Genomic DNA, 19,236 nt, shown 5'->3' with positions numbered 1-19,236 from the left:
AAACAGAGCTGATATACAAGATGTTGTGTATGATCTGTGTGGATCACATTACATGAATAATTCAGCCAAAAAATATAACTCTGAACTTAATTTTGGAATAAATTTGTATATAGAAAAAATGTTATTTGATGTCTCAGTATCGATAAATATCGCAAAAAAAAAAATCTAACACCCCTAGTTAAAACATTTCTGGTGCAATGGTACTACTTTGTTCTTTTATGCGGCCAGGAAGTGAGTTTATTAATAATTTTTTTTTTTTTTTTTAAATACTTGGATTCCCGAGAAGGGGGAACTAAGATTGTACGACTTGTTTAAATCTTCTGTCAAACACCAGCAACTCCTCATTCCTTTTCCAGCATTATCACAAACAGCAAACATCTGGCATATACAGCCGCTGCGATGAATGTGAGAATGTGTGTGCTGCATTTGTGCCTTTTAACCATATACTGGTCACATACTGGTTTGACGTGCATTTCACTACCACATGAAAAAGTATAAAAATGCAATGTTGAAGAAGCACAAAATTTCTTTTTTTTTTTTTCACTTTACAACTCATTTGTGATTATTGATCAGTAACCTACATGGTGAGGAATGGGAAGGCAACACAAAAAAAAGTCAATAGTCCTAAACCACATCCACTGTGATGACATTTGATCAAACTACCATGTATTAATTAAGACCACAGACTCACACGCCAAACAAATCAAGTACAGTGAAAGTGGCTTAGTCACAAATGTGCGTGTGTGTGTGTGTGTGTGTGTGTGAAGTACTAAAAATTATCCATATGTAAAACCACACACCCTGTCTTTCCTGCGCATGCAGAAGTGTGCGTGGTTTCTCGTGACTGAGACGTCATCACTGAGTGTCACAGAGCAGTGGGTGTGACAGGAGAGGGAATGTACAGGACTGCTACGAACACTGGGAGATCGTGATTGCAATAAACTGATAGTAACTGAACTTTTACACTTCTGGCAGTGGGATTATGAGTGTGTGTGTATGTGTGTTTGAGAAGAGAGATGATGGTGTGTACCTCCGACCCCTGCTGAGCCACTCCCCTGACTGTTGCTGCTGCTAACGTCCACATAGACCTCATCCTCAGCCTCGGTGGAGGAGGAGGACGAGGAGTCGCTGGTGAGATCCTCGCTAGTGCTGGGCAATAGCGCATACTTCCTGAGCGCAATCGACTCCCTCTTCCTCTTCTGCAACAGGAGGCGCTCCTTCTGCTTGGGGGTCCGCTGCGTCCTGCCACCCGCCCCTGCCGCGCTCGCCTTTACAAAGCGTTTCCTGTGCGAGTGCGTCCTCCGTGCATTCAGGCACGGGCGTTTCAGCAGCACCGCCTCTGGCTCCGCCCGCGTCCACTTATGGGGCCTGCTTGCACGAGTCCGGCCTAGCAATGGGCGTACCGCGATTCCGTTGCCCCTTCCCGCCCCTCCGTCTCCCAACGCCACCCCAGGGCCCCTGTGCTGCTGTTCTGGACCAGTTCCGGCGGGCGTGGCCTCGTCCTCTGAGCTGAGAGTGTCTGAGTCGCCAAAGCGCATGCTAGAAGATGGGGAGGAGGCACAGTCACTGAGCGAGGATTCGGGGTGTCGCTCATCCTCGCTGCGCCCCTCAAGCAAGCTGGGGCGGAGGCGCGACGGGGAGTTCAGATCTCCCACGCGTCCTTCCTTTAACGAACAGTCTGATGGCCCGGCCTGCTGGCTCTTACGCTTCTTGCGGTTTGAAAGGCCTCTGTCGGGGTCTCTGAGGGGCCGGTGGTGCGCCTCAGCAGCGCAGAGTGGAGCAAACTCTCTACCAGCTTTCCCCAGCACGTCCATCTCAGCGGAGAAGCTCTTGGCCGTGTCCATGGGCTCCGGGTTGGCCAGGGACCCCTTCAGGTTCTCGTGCTTGCGCTGCGCGTCGGATGAGACCTCACTCTTCATGGCAACAGACCAAATGTTGCACAGGGAGTGGCAGTGATGAGGAAACTGGACTTCAGGGCTTCATGTCAGCCACCTGCCAAGACACAGAGAAGAGGGTCATTGTCTGCTTCATATAGTGTTAAGACAATGACTGTAATTTATAACTCACAACCACCTAAATTCATCTTCACACAATGAAAAGATCCGGAACTTCAGCATATGGAGGAGGCACAGGCACCAGGACGGATTCAGTGTGAAGCAAGTTTTATTAACTGTTCCTGGCAGCCAGTGAGTCAGCATGGACTGGAACAGGGGTCTCAGGCTGTAACATCAGCAAGTAGAATGAAGTAATCACTTGACCAGAGCTCTGGCATTCATTTATGTTACAAACACTGGAACAAACCAATTAATTACTGGAAAAACTTAATCTGAATGGACTAGGCTGAGGCTATAATGTAGTAAACCCACAGGATTAATCCAGGTTGCTATAAAATATATATATATATCTCACACACACAACCGCAAGCGGTGATTAACGGGCCCTCGCAAAAATGGTGCAACGCCCTTTGATGTTATTCTAAAACAATGGATGCGAGCAGAATGATTTTACCAAATGCAGTATTCATTGAAACTGTCAGCTATCTGATTCCTCTGCTCCTGTGAGTGAAATACCCCCCCCCCCTCTCCAGCACACTCAGAGAGCAAGCTAAGCCCTACCCCCTTTAGCCTGGAGGAGCTCAGACACACACACAAAAAAAATGGTGAAAAAAACATGGTGAACCTGTGTTCTACAATCAAGTCAAATTTGGACTGAAATTCCAAACTCCTTTGTGTGCGAAAATGATACAATCCAGAATATCTCACTTGCTGTGTGGCAGCGCTATTATGGGTAAGTGTATCATACATTTGTCTTAATGAGATACACATGCATGCACATCCATCCCACTGGTTCTTCAGAGTCTCATGTGACTGAGCATTTGTGTATATTTTTACATTCAATCACCAATAATCAACTGCAATGATTCGCACATTTTAAAGCCATGACGGTCAGTAGAGCTGCTTTTTAAGGGAGGGATTCTCTGGGTGGAGAATGCATGTGAATTGGGAGGTAAACTTTCCCCTTATGATGACATAAAGGGACAAATTCCAGATCAGACTGTCTGAGCAGGAAAGCAGAATGGCCAAAGCACTATTTAGACCTACGGGAACTTTAATATTGTGCTTAATGAAATACAACAACTTAAGAGGTTTGCTATTATAGTTACATTTACATTTACAGCATTTACCAGACTCCCTTATACAGAGCGACTGACAATCAGTAGTTACAGGGACAGTCCTCCCCTGGAGCAACTTAAGTGTTTTGCTCAGGGACACAATGGTAGTAAGTGGGATTTGCACCTGGTTTATAGGCGAGTGTGTTACCCACTAGGCTCCTACCACCCTTTTGTGGGATAGTCATTTACTTTTGTAAATACTTTGACAAATAAGCATGAAAGATACATTACCAGTGTATGCAAAGAGAAAGAATAAAAAAAAATTAAACTCAATACAGTAATCACATTATTTTGTGATACTGCTCTTTTTAACCATCAACCTTTAAATCATGATCCAAGTATATACTCTATATGGAGACGGTTTCAAATTTGCATGTACTAAACTTACATTTTTTCTACTTAAATCTGTATGTACATGGTGTAGTCTTTATTGATTTTTTTTATAATTAAATGTACCTACATCCCACCTTATTGCAATTGATTGAATCGGACCCCCTTTATTGTATAATCATCAGATTCTTTCCAATCCACAGACCCATTCATCAGTTAACATGGTAAAGTAGCATTAGATTATAAATATGGTATACACACAATGGACGATCTACAAGATATACATTACTCACTATAGGATGGTACTATTCTACACGTGCTCTTACCCATACTACAGCACAGACTCCTCTGTTGACATTTTATACCTTTTACTTGTCTCTGTTTATTAATTTATTAAAGTTTGGTAATCCATCATCACAATATTCTATTGTGTTACCCAATCTTCTAAATGATGATGTGTCCATGAGCCTCTCGCATCACCCATCATGTCCACAGAATACAGATATGGCCACAGGTAAATCTCTCTCGCTCATCATGCGTGACGCAGTCATGTGAAGATCCCCAAGCTTCTGAGCCTCTGAATTATGAAAACCGCCATCTGCGCGAGATGCGTATTGGCTCTTTTCATTAGCCTCATTCTGAAGCATGGCGTGGAGACATGATCAAGTCAGACAAACATCTGTGGGCTCTGTCAAAAGGAACAAGAATCTCTAAACATCTCCTTCACAGATGAAGAACAGGGTGCTCATGTTCAGCTGATAGCAATCAATAGATTTGTGAGCACCAATATAATAATATAAAAAAAAAAGACCACCATTAACCCACCACTTATGTAATAAATATTTTTCTTTAATGATACTGCTCAGAATGGCACTGAATTTCTGCAAAAGTCTGTGACATGTCACACAATGTTTATAACCACAGAATCAACAAATAGTCTCATATGAAGACACATGAGCTGCACATCTGAGGGGACGGATGTTAGTAAGATGTGAGAACATTTGAAGATGAACCCTAAAAGAAATCTGCAGCAAACCTAGTGCAAACCCAGACCACCCAAGAACTGTCCTCACCAAAAAACACACACACACACACACACACACACATTTACACTACAGGATACACTGCAATACTCTCTATGCTCCTGCACGCAGCCTAGGCCAAAACCACTAACCCAAATAAGAAAATGTTTTAATACACAAGCAAAACATATGAATCTGACATTTTGCTGCAGAAGTGCCTTCTGTGATTTTGCAGTCAGACAAAGTAGCTGAAGTAGATAATCGAGGAAAAATGTGAACAACGTGCTGGTGAACGGCACGAATGACATGCACAATGCCTACATTAACAAACACGGGCTGTGCAGATGTTGCAGGCCTTGAGAGTTTCACTGTAAATGTGCGAGTTAAGTGGAATGTAAACGACATGCAAAGGCTCCAGACAGGACGACAGACTCGCTCACATTGCTGTTAAAGGCCCCGTGACATGAAACTTTCACTTTGTGAGATCATTTAATAGCCCCTTATTATGATTTTATTTGCCTTTATATCAATTTTAGTGCTCCCCTAATTCTGTATCTGAAGCCTCTTTGCGAAATTACAGCCACTTTGATCCAGTCCCAAAATGAGATATCCCAGGACGCGCCGTTTCAGTGTCTGTAGCTTTAAATGCTAATGAGGAGGAGAGCAGCCAATAGTATAGTTGAGCGGGCATTTGTGGAAATGAGGTCATTAACACCATTCACCAACCACAATGTTTGGCGCAGACTGGAACCGCAATGCAGTTTGGAGGGCATGAAGGTCGGTGGAGATAATGTTTTACGGGAGGGGTGGGAAATTCTCTTGCCAGACAAAGCATGAGAAACGGGAGGTAACATTTCCCCTTGTGACGACATAAGGGGAGAAATATCTGAACGGCAAAGGAGAATGGCCAAAGAACTCTTTATGCCATTTCTAGCCAATGCAGGACCATAGACAGAGAGCATATAAAGAGTGCTTTGGTCATTCGACTTCGCCCTTCAGAGAGCGGCAGCTCTGACGGTCGGATCTGGATTTTGTCCCCTTATGCCATCAAGAGGGGAAAGGTTACCACCCCTTTTGTGGCTTCCAAATGTGCAAAGCATTGCAGCTGCTGGGCGATTGGACGTAAAAATGAGCACAAATTAATTTGTGCTTAAGACCAGTGGGTTAATTTGATCTTTTCTGCATCAAACATTGTGTTTGGTGAATGGTGTTGATGACATAATTTCCTTTCAATCATGATGAGCAAGGCACAGGCTTATGGAAATAGACCTATCCAGTCTATTCCTGAGCGCAGGAACTACCAAGGCAATCCATCATGAGCTGCACAAAAAACTAAGGTTGTGTGGCGTGTCTGGTAGGCGCTGTACCACTGGGTGGGGGGCATAAAGCAGTTGTGTGTTATGCAATGGTTGCTTTAGAGGTTGAGTTAAGCATAAGCGGTATAAATGTACATATGGAGTACCACTCATTGTCAACAAGCCCTCCATTCCATGTGTAACAGCATGTTGTGAGCAGCTACACCAAGGTAACAGAGTAAAACATGATTAGGGAGAGGCTTGCAATCCTAACTTTCTAGCAGTTCTTCTGAGCCTTATCTTGGCGGGGGAAAATGGCTGTGTGCAGATAAGGGAAGACTGGGACAATAAACTACTTTAAAAGGTTCGTCCATCAGTGTGTGGTGGAAAGCTCAATATTAAAAAATAAAAATAAATAAATACAAAAAAAATTGCGGCGCCACAGTCGTTTCAAAACACTGAGCCGATTTCCATTCAAGCATGGGGAAGCACAAAAACAGGATGCCAAAGGTGAGGCGAGCAAGCTTGTGGAAAACACAGGGGGCTTTGCAGGTTAACCTCGCAGGACCACGTTGCTGGAACGACAGCGAAGCGGAGCGCGGTCCCAGAATCCTCCGGGGCTCTTCCTGTGGGCCTCTGCTATCAGCGGCCGTGCCACTGCACTTCCAGAGGTGGGGGGGGGGGGGAGAGAGTCTTGACACGGCGGCGGGTGGCAAAGCAGCCGTTCCTCCCGGCCCCGAGGTGGATACAGATTTCAGAAGGTGAGGGCTTTTAAGGGGAGTTTCTTTTAATTCCCTCCCCTGAGAGCCAGCACCAGCCATGCTTTACCATCACTGCTGGGGAGAAGGGACGGCGACACTCACAAACACTCCAACAACCAAAGCCTGACCTTTATTTGTAATTACCTTTAAAAAAAATGCTTTCTACACGTTTGACTTCAAGCAATCTGCCATAAATACCGACTAATTTATCGTTGCACATATCGCGATAAACAGCGGTGTGCAATTGCGTCCTCCTTTTAGCATCGCTGAGCCGAACGCACACATACACAACGAAACTCGCTTATTTCGCAACGACAACTGCGACCATGCGACTTGTCATAAGCAGTGGAAAACGAGATTGTTCGTAAAAACCAACGCCGTCGTGGAATATTAATAACTGTGGAAGTAACTCGCCAGCAAGCCGACTAGCTAGCTGCGAAGCCCGCTTAAGTAACCTTGTGTTGACAGCTCGTAAGTACAGCTCACAGAGCCCATTTACGGCAACACAACACTCCCGCCCACGAGTAAACCATCCTTTTACCCGAGCAGATGAATAAAAAGAATCTCTTTTTTTTTTTAAAGATGGTACTTCGTTGGTCTGACACGGCCCTGCTAGCTGACGACGACAAGCCGGCCTGCCAACCCCGAGCGGTCTAGGCCAAGGGTGTCTGAGTAACGACCGTCCTCCTGCTGTACACATAGTCACACGACGACATCGATGAAGTGCTGGTGCTTCTGGTGACATTCGCGGCGACCACAAGCCACCCGAACACCGAACGCAGGGTCCGTCAAGCGGCGGACGGTCTCGCGTCCTGCGCCACTCGCCGAGGCTTCGTTCGTAGACTCGGTTAAACGACCTCCCCGCACATCTGCACAGGCAATCATTTACAGGGGATTCTTCTTACGAATATCGGTCCCCGCCACCACCTCCGAATAGCTACTGGCTAACACTGCGCCCCCCCACCCACTTTCACAACACATTCAACGAAGGGGACGTTTAAGTGGCGATTTGGGACGCCATGCGCAATCGGGTTTCTGTCCAGACTAAACATATCCCGCGAGTGGCAACAATCCGGGTTAAAAGAAATCTTATTTTACATTTACATGGCTAAAGCAGTTAGCCGACCTGCTAACCAACCCAGCGTTAGCCACATCCTCGCCTACTCCTAACATCAAACAATAGCATACGATCCTTAACAAAATAGACTTACAACAAGGCGAAAGGACGACGTACTGAATAAAACAGAGGCACTTACTTACATTTCGTCTCAGCTGAGCTCGGGGATACTCGCTTCGGTTCCTCTACAGTCCCCGGGCAAGAGAAATGGGGACAAAAGTAGGAGTGAAGCCGACCATCCGCTAACGAGGGGCGAAAAGGCAATAAAGTCGAAATAATGTCGACGAGCCGATGGAAGCGGAGGGAGGACAGCCAGTTGTTCGCGGATTAACGGAAGTAGCTACATGTACTGAGACAATGCAGCGCTCAGCGCCGAGCAACCCGGACGAAATGGCAAATTCCTCCGTGTCTGCCATCTGGGCCCGAGGAGTCCCCCATTCCTGCCTGATCGAGGCGTTCGCTGCGCCGTTGTTTACCGAGAGGCAGGCTGCTCTCAGCGGTAACGCGAGCGCCCGATCCGTACGCAAATCCCCAGAGGGGGCGGGGCGAAGAGGGAGCTTTGCGACGCTTTTACGACATTTCCAAAGCCCTTGACGGCTCTTGTGTACCAAACATTTTTGTGCGTTCGAGAAAAAAGGTTCGTTCGCTTTCGTCGATATAAGATGCGGTTCACGGCGCAAGGAAACGAGTCGGTGGTACGGTACAGTACAGTACAGTACAGTGGTTCACGGCGCAGGGAACGAGTCGGTGGTACAGTACAGTGGTTCCGGACAGTTCTCTTCCCCCCAAGGCACATGCAATTCGGTAACCTAGCAACCACCAAAAGCTGACATTTGCTAAAAAAAAAAGAAGGTCGTCCGGTGTCATGGCGCACCATATACCGCTGCATTTTGTTTTATTTTACACATTTAGTGCTGTGTTTCGTGCTTACTCGTTTAATTTATCTCGTCAATATAGTGTTTTAAATGTTATTATGTAATGTAAATATGAGCTTGCGTCAAATGTCTTATAGTGTACTTCATAGCAAGTAATTTGAAGGAATTCGAACTCACAAAATACTATGTAGAATGTTCTATGTGCTTGTACTGTTTAAATGTTTACTGAGGTTAATAATAAAAAGATTTTGAGAAAAGGTCGTTGCTCAATTTTGATCATGTTATGCCCACTAGTGGCTGACAGCCTCGGAGCATGTGTTGAGCTATTTGCTACGATTTCTGTTTTAATCTATATAACGAATGCATATGTTATGTTCAAATTATTGCATATAAATCTCACAAATACAGTACGGACACACCTTCTCATTCAATGTGTTTACTTTATTTTCATGACCATTTACATTGGTAGATTCTCACTGAAGGCATAAAAAACTATGAATGAACACATGTGGAGTTATGTACTTAACAAAAAGTGGAGACCTGGCCTCCACAGTCACCGGACCTGAACCCAATCGAGATGGTTTGGGGTGAGCTGGACCGCAGAGTGAAGGCAAAGGGGCCAACAAGTGCTAAACACCTCTGGGAATTTCTTCAAGACTGTTGGAAAACCATTTCAGGTGACGACCTCTTGAAGCTCATTGAGAGAATGCCAAGAGTGTGCAAAGCAGTAATCAGAGCAAAGGGCGGTGGTTTTGAAGAAACTAGAATATAAAACGTTTTTTCAGTTATTTTTTTGTTAAGAACATAACTCTACACGTGTTCATTCATAGTTTTGTTGCCTTCAGTGAGAATCTACCAAAGTAAATGGTCATGAAAATAAAGAACACACGTTGAATGAGAACGTGTGTCCAAACCTTTGGCCTGTACTGTACATCTTAATCTCACAAATATATCTACATAAATATATATATTTATGTATATACGGACATATTTTATTTTTACAACTCACATTCACTGTTTTATGTTGCTTTTCTATGACTATTTGCTTATTTGTACGGTGAACTTCCTGCTGTGACTATGTAAATTTCCAACTTGTGGGACTAATAAAGCATCATCTTATCTTGTGTCTTACACTTCTGCATATCCATGATATACATGTCAATATAGGACAAGTTATTGTTTTGTATTGTTGTTACATATTTTTTGTTACGACATGGTTTAGTTAATTTTTTACTGGCCTTATTCCCATTATGATGTGTGTTTATAATTTGTTGTTTGTAAAGAGTTTATTATGTTCATAAACGTGATTGTGGACACTTTATTTAAATGTGGAGTTCATGCCTGATAGCGCAGAGCGTCCTTTTCCAATGATGCAATTTAAAAACACAAGATAACTATAATTATTTGTTAACTTTACGAATGTATTATGCAAGTTAGAACGAGGGCCTGGATGAATATGCCATTTGGGGTTTAGATGGTGAGGGCGTCACAATATCACGTGATATTACGTCAACCGTCCTGCCGGTTAATCGGTGGATTGTAATTTATTGTTAATATCAACACCGAGTCTAATACAAATATTTATGTCTCGACATTAGGGAAAGGTTGAATTTCTTGATGTATTCTTTGAACAAAACAACACAACATTACATTAGTTGGGTGGGTTTCCAGTAACAGCCAATGACAGAAGGCCGCGGTGGAATGGAGTAGCCAATCACGTGCGACAGAGCAGTATTTGAATGGATCGGTGGGCCTTCCGTCGTTACCGGTCCTTGGGCGAGAGGTCAGCGCTAATTGTACTTTTAACGAAGCCTTGCGCGCGTTCTGCAAAGGCGTTTTAAAACGTTTAATTATTTTACGCCATATTCGGACCGCTATGGAAACCCGCGCTGCAGTGAGTATTTTTTTCGGACCTGTAGTTTGGTATTATTTCATTTGTCGTGTTTCCAGTGGTAATTTATAGGTCTATATATATATATATTTGTGTTAATCGTTTGCTTTTATGTCCTGTTGATGTTCTTCGTTAAATGTCGTTTTGTTATTTCCTTATCTTCAGCGTTTCAATGTGGAGAACATCAGCGTTCGGGCCAAAGCTCCAGCTGGAGCGGCTCCCAGGGCTGTTTTGGGGGAGCTTTCCAACTTCCCCAACAAAGAGAGGCCGGTGGAGGTGAGTGGGCTGTTTGCATCAGTAATTTTTTTATTTTTATTTTTTTTTTTTTTTTTGAGCTGTAAGATCCTTTTCATTCGGACGTTGAGGTTGCACAATCTACAGCTAATAGTTTAGTTGTGCATGGTACAGACCGCCCGGTCCCAGAGTTCGTCCATTAATGCCCGGCATGCCTGCTGTGATTCTTTGTTGTAGAAGGCTCAGGTGAAGCTCACAAAGGCACCAGTTCCTGTAGTGCACCCACCTCGTGTGGAGAAGCGGCCGGGGGTTCACCCGCCTGCTCCGGCCGTGACCCTCCAGCCTGACGTCTCAATGAAGGAGGAAGATCTGTGCCAGGCTTTCTCCGATGTGCTGTTTCCTGTGGAGGACATTGATGACGGCGACGCCGACATGCCGCAGCTGTGCTCTGAATATGTGAAGGACATCTACATTTACCTCTGCAATCTGGAGGTAGGGGCTGTTTTTGCTGTAAGGAACATAGTTTTTGTTCCAGTCAGTCTTCCTCCTTACTACGATCTGTCCTCAACAGCTTCAGCAGGCAGTCCGGCCCAGTTATATGGCTGGGTACGAGATCAACGAACGCATGCGTGCAGTCTTGATTGACTGGCTTGTTCAAGTCCACTCAAGGTTTCAGCTGCTTCCAGAAACCCTTTACATGACCGTGGCAGTCATTGATCGCTTTCTACAGGTATATCCTCAAATCTCATGAACTTAATTTCTAAGAAATGCACTGCCCTATGTTCTGTTTTTATTTGTATTTATTTTTTTTAAAAACTCCAGGTTCAGCCGGTGTCCCGTCGGAAGCTACAGCTGGTTGGCGTGACCGCAATGTTGGTTGCGTCAAAGTATGAAGAAATGTATGCCCCCGAAGTTGGAGACTTTGTTTACATCACAGACAACGCCTTCACCAAAGCCCAGGTTCGGGAGATGGAGATGTTGATTCTCCGAACCCTACACTTTGAGCTTGGACGTCCTCTGCCCTTGCACTTCCTCAGGAGAGCCTCAAAGGCCGGCAATGTACGTTCACTCTTGGCTGCTTCCTTTTTTTTATGACCTTTGGGAATTCGGCAAGAAACCCTCAGTTTATAATTTTATTCACAGGCTGATGCCGAGAAACACACGCTGGGGAAGTACCTGATGGAGCTCAGTCTGCTGGACTATGACATGATCCACTATCATCCTTCTGAGCTTGCTGCTGCTGCCTCCTGCCTTTCACAGCTTGTGCTTGATGGCCAGAAATGGGTATGGGTTTTTTTTTTTTTTTTTTTTTTTTTTTTTTTTTTTTAATACATTTATTCAAGCATAATTCTGCTATCCTGTCTGCCTCCAGTCTCAAACACAGCAACACTACACCACTTACGAGGAGTCCCATCTAAGACCTATTATGCAACACTTGGCCAAGAATGTGGTGAAGGTCAATGAAGGCCTCTCAAAACACATGGTATAATTTTATTTATTTATTTTCTCCACCTTGTCATTTTTGTGTGACTAACTCCTCGTCTTTATTTCTATGCAGGCAGTGAAGAATAAATATGCCAGTTCAAAGCTAATGAGGATCAGCCAGCTCTCTCAGTTGAAGTCCAAGGTCATTAAGGACCTTGCTGCACCCTTGCTGACTGCTGCCTGAACTTGTGGAGAAGGGGCACTGATGGCACTTTATAACATATCAGCCTGCTATGATTTTTATGGACTTGGCCTGCGGCCTTTTAATCTGATGTAAATATTTTGAGTCTGTTTTTATTTTGTGACCTGACTTGGGTGTTTTGGCTTTTTCTCTTCTGACCAATACATCTAGAATTAAAGTATAGAACTCCTTTATGTTCTTTTGTCTTTGTTTATACATAACTTCCACTGAAAAATAACCAACTTGCCAGAAAGAGGACTGCGATGCTAAGTATGCAGCTACAAGGTGACCTATTCATGTAATGAGATCAGGAGTAGCAGTAACTACAATGGGAGTTCCTAAACTTACACCCCAATGCACTTAAATCGTAACCCCAATGTTGCATTCAGCACAAAATTATGCAGCAATCATTCTAAACTGTTTCACAATGCTAATTTTTTTAAAATGCTGTATCTAATGTAAACAACTACTGGTTTTATGTTCACTGTAATTTCTCTTTGGTAAACATAGATTGTCAACTGGCTTTTTTTTTTTTTTTTTTAACTTGATTTTTTGGGTCTCAACAGTAATATAGAGCTGCTGGTACCATGTAGCACTTCTATTGTGCAAATAGCCATTAAACAAAGAACTGTTCTTGGTTTCAAGGATTTTTTTTTTTTTTTTTTATCAGTGTGCAGTGAGCAGAATTTGTCATTTGTTTTGAGATTGGTCTAAATGCAAGGCTATATAAATCACTTAGCAGCAAAATATCCCCATGAAAAAAGCTCCTGGTATTACAAATAATGACTACTTTATATAGTTTGTCACTATTCATCAATCCAGTTTTGCCTAAAAAAAATTTAAAAAAAAAAAAAAAATCTAAAACAATACATTACTAAGACTGCCTGGTCCCATTTTAACAAAATACTTATGCTCATTAGAATCACCTTAAATATCAATGTTAGGTGAAAAATGTCTATATTGAGAGCTATAAATACAATAAATAGTTTTTGTTCAGTGCTCACAGGAAAAGTTTAGTCATTAGCCCTGGAGGGAAAAAAAGTCTGATCTTCAGTTTCTTTGTGTGCAGAACATCATAAATGTATAAGCCCAATGTTCCTGAGGGATGGCCCGTGGCATCAGGAAGTGTGGTCCAGCATGAGACAAGCTTGCTTCCTTTGGTCTGTCTTTCTGGTTGGAAGTTGTATCCTTCCTTAAAAGACTGAAGTCAATGCAGTATTGTTCCATGGTCTGGTCCTTGAGCATGTTCAGATCTCAGATCTTGGTGACATAATTGTTCGGAAACAAACCCTGTTTCCCTCGTAATCTCCCCGTCCACCATCCTGAGGCATCTGAGAAGTAGACACACAGGCAGTCATTCTGATACACAACACAGCACGTGACACAAAGAGGTGAGAACGAAACGTGTCCTGTGAATTTAACCATCTTGCTTAGTGGGCAGCCATGAAAGGTGCCCGGGGAGCAGTGTGTGGGGATGGTACCTTTGATCAAAATGACCCTGGTGGCACCTAGATAGTTCAAGATTTGAACCCACAACCCTTCGGTTACAAGTCCGCTTCCTTACCCGCTAGACAGCAGAAAGCATGTAGGATGGTAACTCCTGGTTTAGTGTTTATAATGTTTCCCATTTTCATCAAGGTCAACACATTTGTCCCTCAGAAATCCCATTCTCTGCGTAATCAGTGAAGATGGCTCACATAATCAGGTTTGCTCACCTTCCTTAATAATATCAATGACATCGTCTGCATTGAAGCTGAGTTCGTCCGTGTCCTGTGCATCATATGCGTACAGAGCCCTGCACTGTGGAACCTGCGGCTTTGGCTTTGGGGCGGGTTTAGGCCGGCCAGCCCCTGGAGTAGGTCGGTTTGATTGTCTATGTGCGCTGAGAGGAAAGAGGAGGACCAGCAGAGGGTTAGCGATCATTGAACAATCCAGTTCCTACATATTAATCACTACACCTCTACGGTTGCAGACAACATCTGTGAACAAAATAGCTGGTAAAAGAACAGTGTAAAGGTGTATTACTAAATGTTTCATAAGCCTCCATCCATGACATTATGAGCCTTTATACTCCAGGTATAAAGGTGTAGATGTGATAAACCCTTGGCTGTGAAGCACTCTACTGCAATTACAGCGTTCACCACGACACAATGAACAGCAAAAGCATAAAACACTAGGAATGAAAAGCACAACTGAATGTAGTGAATATCTTGTTCAAAGAAACAAAGGAAACAAAAGAAAATCCCATCCCAGAAATAAATAAAGGTTTCTTGAGATCTTTTCAAGAGAAAAGAGATCATCAGCACAGGTTGTCCATCAGTTCACATCTCAAGAAGCTCATGGAACATGATTGAAGCAGTGCTTGATTTTCTTTTTCTTAGATAGAAAAGGTTTGGAAGGAACAATTCCTTCTCTGAGAGAGCAGAAAAGCCACTACTGGAGGGTTAGTAAAATGTTAAACTGCTAATTGATTTTCTACCAAGGATGTGGTGAAGATATCATGGCCAGTGAATGGTGAGCTGAAGAGAAAAAAAAAACAAAACACCCAAACACTCCACAAACTCTCACACTCACTTTCCTCCATGTGAAGACCCTCGTCTGTTTCTGTCACAATAAAAACACATCAAATGTATTACACTGCATTTGCTGCAGACACTGTGAGAACACGCATGTACGGAACATATTAATCACTATGTGCACCGTTTGGACGATTGGCTCTTGAAATGGCTGAAAAGTGTGAATTTTCTCATCTGTACTGACCCTGCGGCTCCAGGCTCAGGGACCTTGAGACAGTCTGTGTTGGGCTGATGTTGGCTACCCGCCCTGTCCTTCAGCTGACTGGCAGTGGGAGGTAGGAAGGGGTGTGGTTGGTTTCCATAGGGTGTTCTCTGGTTGTTGTACTGTGAGTTCCTTTGATTGGCAACGTGACTGGCATTCTTTGGACCACCATTCTGATGAGTGACTAGTGGAAAATGACATTGTTTATGTAAGACTAATAAAGATCTTTAATAATCATCTAGATCAGACATCCGACTTATCATGCTACCTGGAGGCCCTGGGGCAGCCCTTGTAGGGGTGTGGTGGTGGGTCCGGGAGGAGTAGGAACGTGCTTGTGAGATGCCCTTCTTCGTTGGCCCTAAAGAAGAACCATCACATTTCATTTTCCATTAAAATGGCAAAATTCCCAAAGAAACAAAAAAGACAGTTCCATCCCATCAGATCTCAGAAATGGTAAGAATTAGGACACTAATCTCATACAAATGTGTTGTGAAATCGTTCGTCTGCTGTAGTGACAGTAAAGGGTCACACTCACGTGAGTTCTTGGGCAGGCCTGGCCCGACGCTGACCTGCAGCATCTTATTGGATGGCCGGAGAACAGCTACATCACCCTGGCCTTGGATGAAATGCACTTGTCTGGAGCCTCCAGCACTCCAGGGACCCCAGCCCTCCTTCTTCAGCTTCAAGTCAAGCCTATGACAGAGAGAGAGAGCGTTAAAACCATCTAAATCTTTCATCCATTTGTCATTAATAATTTATATTGATTCACGAACACACCAAAACATTCAAATAACTGAGTTGGAAATAACGTTCAAATAACGTACGTATTGGAAAATTTGAGAGGCAGTTTCCTCTGGGTCTTCTCCTCAAAGTGGCGGGCAAGGAGACTAATGAACTCTGTCTTAAAAACACACTCCAACAGACTGTCATATTCCTGCTCATGGAGAATCAGGAAGTCATCCTGCATCGGACTGTGAAAAGTGAAAGAGAGAGAGAGAGAGAGTTCCACTAGGATTATGAAATAAAAAAACGAAAAACTACAATACATTTTTATATACATTTGCTTTATGGAATACACCTCATGAGTACATTTAAATAGCATATATATGCTATAGACACACATACATACACAATTCAATAGACAATATATAATTGTTTTATTTTGTAATTTTGCTCAAATAAATGCTTTCCTAAAACACAAAATGCACACAACCATACTCTTACACCAGAGGGCGGCATGGGCACCAGCAGGCATGTAAAAACAATTTAAGGAGCGCTAAGCCTAAAACGCACACGGTGATGGACTGTTACCCCCAATAAACATAAGTTCTTTTTAATTAGCTTTTTACAATTCAGGTTTCCCCTCCCATCTCCACATGGTTCATATTACCCATAACCCCCCCACTCGCAAAAAGTCTATAACATACTGAAGCTGAGGGGCAGCATCCACAGTACACAGCTGTTACTCACACACTCACAGATGCAAGGGGACACATCCACTGAGACACCACGAATAAACATTCAGCAATAATATCTGACTGCTGTTTTCCCGTGATTCATGCTAAGTGCATGTTAGGGGGGAAAAACACGTGTTCTGGTATTTTTAAGTGCCTAACCTTGTGCTCCCAATATGAAACATTCATACATAGCACACATGGCTTTTAATGCCCACAGGCAGATGGTGAACTAATGAGACTTTCTCAGATCTCTCAGATTTAGAGTAACACGGAGATTTGTTTCCCCTGCAGTCCAGACAGGACCCGTTTGAAGTGGCACTGTGCAGTTCGGCACATGGCTTTGTGCTGTATAAAGGGACTACATCACCACATTCGACCCAAAGAATCTACTACTGGTTCACCTGTTTTTTCTCTTTTACAGAGATGTGGTATTTACGCTGCATTAGGATACTCAGTGCTTGCAATATTATTTCACAACCACTTCATTTCTATAAATATACTGACACACCTATGCATTATGCATGGACAAATACATTCAGAATGCATAATCCTCACCTCATGGACACAGCCAGGATCTTGTCCACCTCGATTTTGCGTTTCAGAACCTCCTTCACCATCCCTTTCTCTGGGCCCTGCTTCACCTTCTCTCGCCCAACAAGGTACACGAATTTCGGCGTAAGAATCAAGTCTCTCTTGATGCCCTGTGAAAACAAAGGAACATACTCAGCATTTACGAATCCACCAGGTGGCGCCCTTCCTCAGCTCTACCAATGCTATTTTAGATGGGCTTAGTTGCAGGTGCTAATTGTCTGTTTTATGGAGGGTTGAGGCAGCTTAAAGTTTTCAAGCCTTTCTGTGGTGAACACCTTGAAACGGCGGTCGTATTTGGTGATTTTATCAGCAAAGTCAATCTTCTCCCTTTTGACCAAAAACTGCCGAAGCTCCGGCCGGTCGTCCATGCCCAGGTAATCTCCTACAAAGTTCCTGTTGAGACTGTGTTTCCTCCGTTCCTTCTTGTTGAGCAGCAGGTCAGAGGCTGGGGAATTAAAAAAAAAAAAAAAAAGATGACCGAAGAAATAAGTATGTGTGCTTTATTTTGTGTTTGTTGGACTGTTTTACTGTGTATGTTGATTGTGTCTTTTAGATAAAGAGAGAGTCACACCTTCCTCGCGCATTTGCACATACTTCTTCCGGGCCAGGTACTTGCGCCAGGCTCTCTGGATGGCACGGGCATAACCATCAAACTTCCTCTCTCTGGTCTCCTCCAGCAGAAAGAGCTACAGGAAATAAACACAAGGCAGCATTTCAGAACCTGTTCAACCTGACTGAGAACAAAGATGCACACACATGCGCACAATGGTAACACCATAGCACCCCAGCACCACATCAGCCTTCTAATTATGACATTTATTTGCATAACTAGTCAATTACGACTGTGATAAAGTACCAATACTGACTACAGTTGAAATGTTTAGGCTCATTTCATGTATTTTTTATGACATATAAAATGTCAAAATTAATAAGATGTAGTCACTGACAGTTAGGAATTATGACAGTACAGTTTTATTACTTTCAGCTTATTTACTGTTTTCAGCTCTACTACAATTGAGAATTATTTAATTTCTTTTACATTTTAAAGTAAATTAACTTGCATTCCATTGAAGACCTAATTGTTGCTGTTAACGGACCTCTCTGTATTTATTCAATTAATTAGCAGTCATTTCCTGCTAGTTTAGTCATTACCAACATTTACATATTTGGTAACATATATTTGGTCAGTGTGATCTTATTTTAATTGACAAAATTTTATCGTTTTCTATCAAAATACAAGGACATTTCTAAATGACTGTCAACTTTTGAACAGTAGTGTAACAAATATTGTGAATAGCAAAGTCACCAGCAAAGCCTGTTCAGAAAAAAACAATACAGCTTTCTGTTATACGACTGAAGCAAGCAGCCACCTAAACTAAAGGTCGTCTGCAGCAAATGAAACAGCCGAGGAAAGATGCCGGCACAATTAACAGTTGACCAATCATTACAGTGCCTGGCACGAACTTATCTTCCTGTCACGTGTCTACAGAGCTGCCAATGCCTATATCGCTGCTCCTCAGCTCTATCTATGATCCAATCAGAATGACATTTCCTGTCCGTTCTCCTCTTAATGCCACCCCACAGCTTTCTACCAGACTAAATATCCAGCTCTCCCTCAAACGCACACACCCTTGGCATGACTAGCACAGGCACTGCCCAACTCTGTCCCCAACCAAGAGATAAAGCAAACAGCAGAAGGGCTGGTGAAGGAACACACACATGCACACGCCCCGAGTGATCAGCGCAGACACCCCAGAATGAATATATATTAAATGCACATCCATCAGCACTCAGCAGGGTGACTGAGTCCATGGCCTACAGCAGCTCATCACCTCACACAGCTGCCATGAACACACATACAGGCAGCATATCTGGAGTTTTTAATTAGATACAGCAAGAAAACACAGCACTTTAGTCAGAACTAATTAGTGAGTGTGATATCTGAGGGGGAGGTTTGTTTTGAGAAGCCTGTCTGGACCCTCCAGCTCATCAAATTCCCATTTCATCAGCAGAGGAGCAACTCCTACTCTGCACAAAAGCTACAGTC

At 43.4% G+C, this 19,236-nt stretch overlaps 3 protein-coding genes across 9 annotated transcripts in view; 1 reads left to right on the top strand and 2 right to left on the bottom strand.

Moving 5' to 3' along the window:
- The window catches only part of rnf111 (ring finger protein 111), a 35,121-nt gene extending 26,893 nt beyond the window's left edge, over positions 1-8,228 (bottom strand). For 4 of the 6 annotated variants that reach the window (XM_028956295.1, XM_028956299.1, XM_028956298.1 and 1 more), the window contains exons 1-2: positions 7,841-8,228; positions 1,031-1,992 (exon numbers count right to left, since the gene is read on the bottom strand). In XM_028956295.1, the coding sequence (XP_028812128.1) occupies positions 1,031-1,919 (889 nt within the window). In that variant the 5' untranslated portion in view covers positions 1,920-1,992; positions 7,841-8,228. Of the gene's footprint in view, positions 1-1,030; positions 1,993-2,073; positions 2,221-7,836 lie in introns of all 6 variants that reach the window. The other 2 variants (XM_028956297.1, XM_028956296.1) reach the window with 2 other exon arrangements.
- Positions 8,229-10,338: 2,110 nt separating this feature from the next.
- ccnb2 (cyclin B2) lies at positions 10,339-12,560 on the top strand. The gene is made up of 8 exons (XM_028956333.1): positions 10,339-10,466; positions 10,629-10,739; positions 10,935-11,189; positions 11,269-11,427; positions 11,520-11,756; positions 11,841-11,981; positions 12,070-12,180; positions 12,256-12,560. The coding sequence occupies exons 1-8, from the start codon at positions 10,449-10,451 to the stop codon at positions 12,364-12,366; spliced, it is 1,143 nt and encodes a 380-aa protein (XP_028812166.1). The 5' UTR covers positions 10,339-10,448; the 3' UTR covers positions 12,367-12,560.
- A 326-nt stretch (positions 12,561-12,886) lies between these two features.
- myo1ea (myosin IEa) overlaps positions 12,887-19,236 on the bottom strand; it is a 39,556-nt gene continuing 33,206 nt past the window's right edge. Inside the window, exons 20-29 of one of the 2 annotated variants that reach the window (XM_028956331.1) lie at positions 17,761-17,875; positions 17,465-17,634; positions 17,154-17,299; positions 15,966-16,112; positions 15,677-15,834; positions 15,410-15,499; positions 15,124-15,325; positions 14,938-14,967; positions 14,079-14,245; positions 12,887-13,694 (exon numbers count right to left, since the gene is read on the bottom strand). In XM_028956331.1, the coding sequence (XP_028812164.1) occupies positions 13,618-13,694; positions 14,079-14,245; positions 14,938-14,967; positions 15,124-15,325; positions 15,410-15,499; positions 15,677-15,834; positions 15,966-16,112; positions 17,154-17,299; positions 17,465-17,634; positions 17,761-17,875 (1,302 nt within the window). In that variant the 3' untranslated portion in view covers positions 12,887-13,617. The remainder of the gene's footprint in view (positions 13,695-14,078; positions 14,246-14,937; positions 14,968-15,123; positions 15,326-15,409; positions 15,500-15,676; positions 15,835-15,965; positions 16,113-17,153; positions 17,300-17,464; positions 17,635-17,760; positions 17,876-19,236) is intronic. The other variant, XM_028956332.1, reaches the window with a different exon arrangement.

The sequence above is a fragment of the Denticeps clupeoides genome, chromosome 16 (assembly GCF_900700375.1).
Source record: "Denticeps clupeoides chromosome 16, fDenClu1.1, whole genome shotgun sequence".
Taxonomy (NCBI): domain Eukaryota; kingdom Metazoa; phylum Chordata; class Actinopteri; order Clupeiformes; family Denticipitidae; genus Denticeps; species Denticeps clupeoides.
This window is presented reverse-complemented; position numbering and strand designations above follow the sequence as displayed.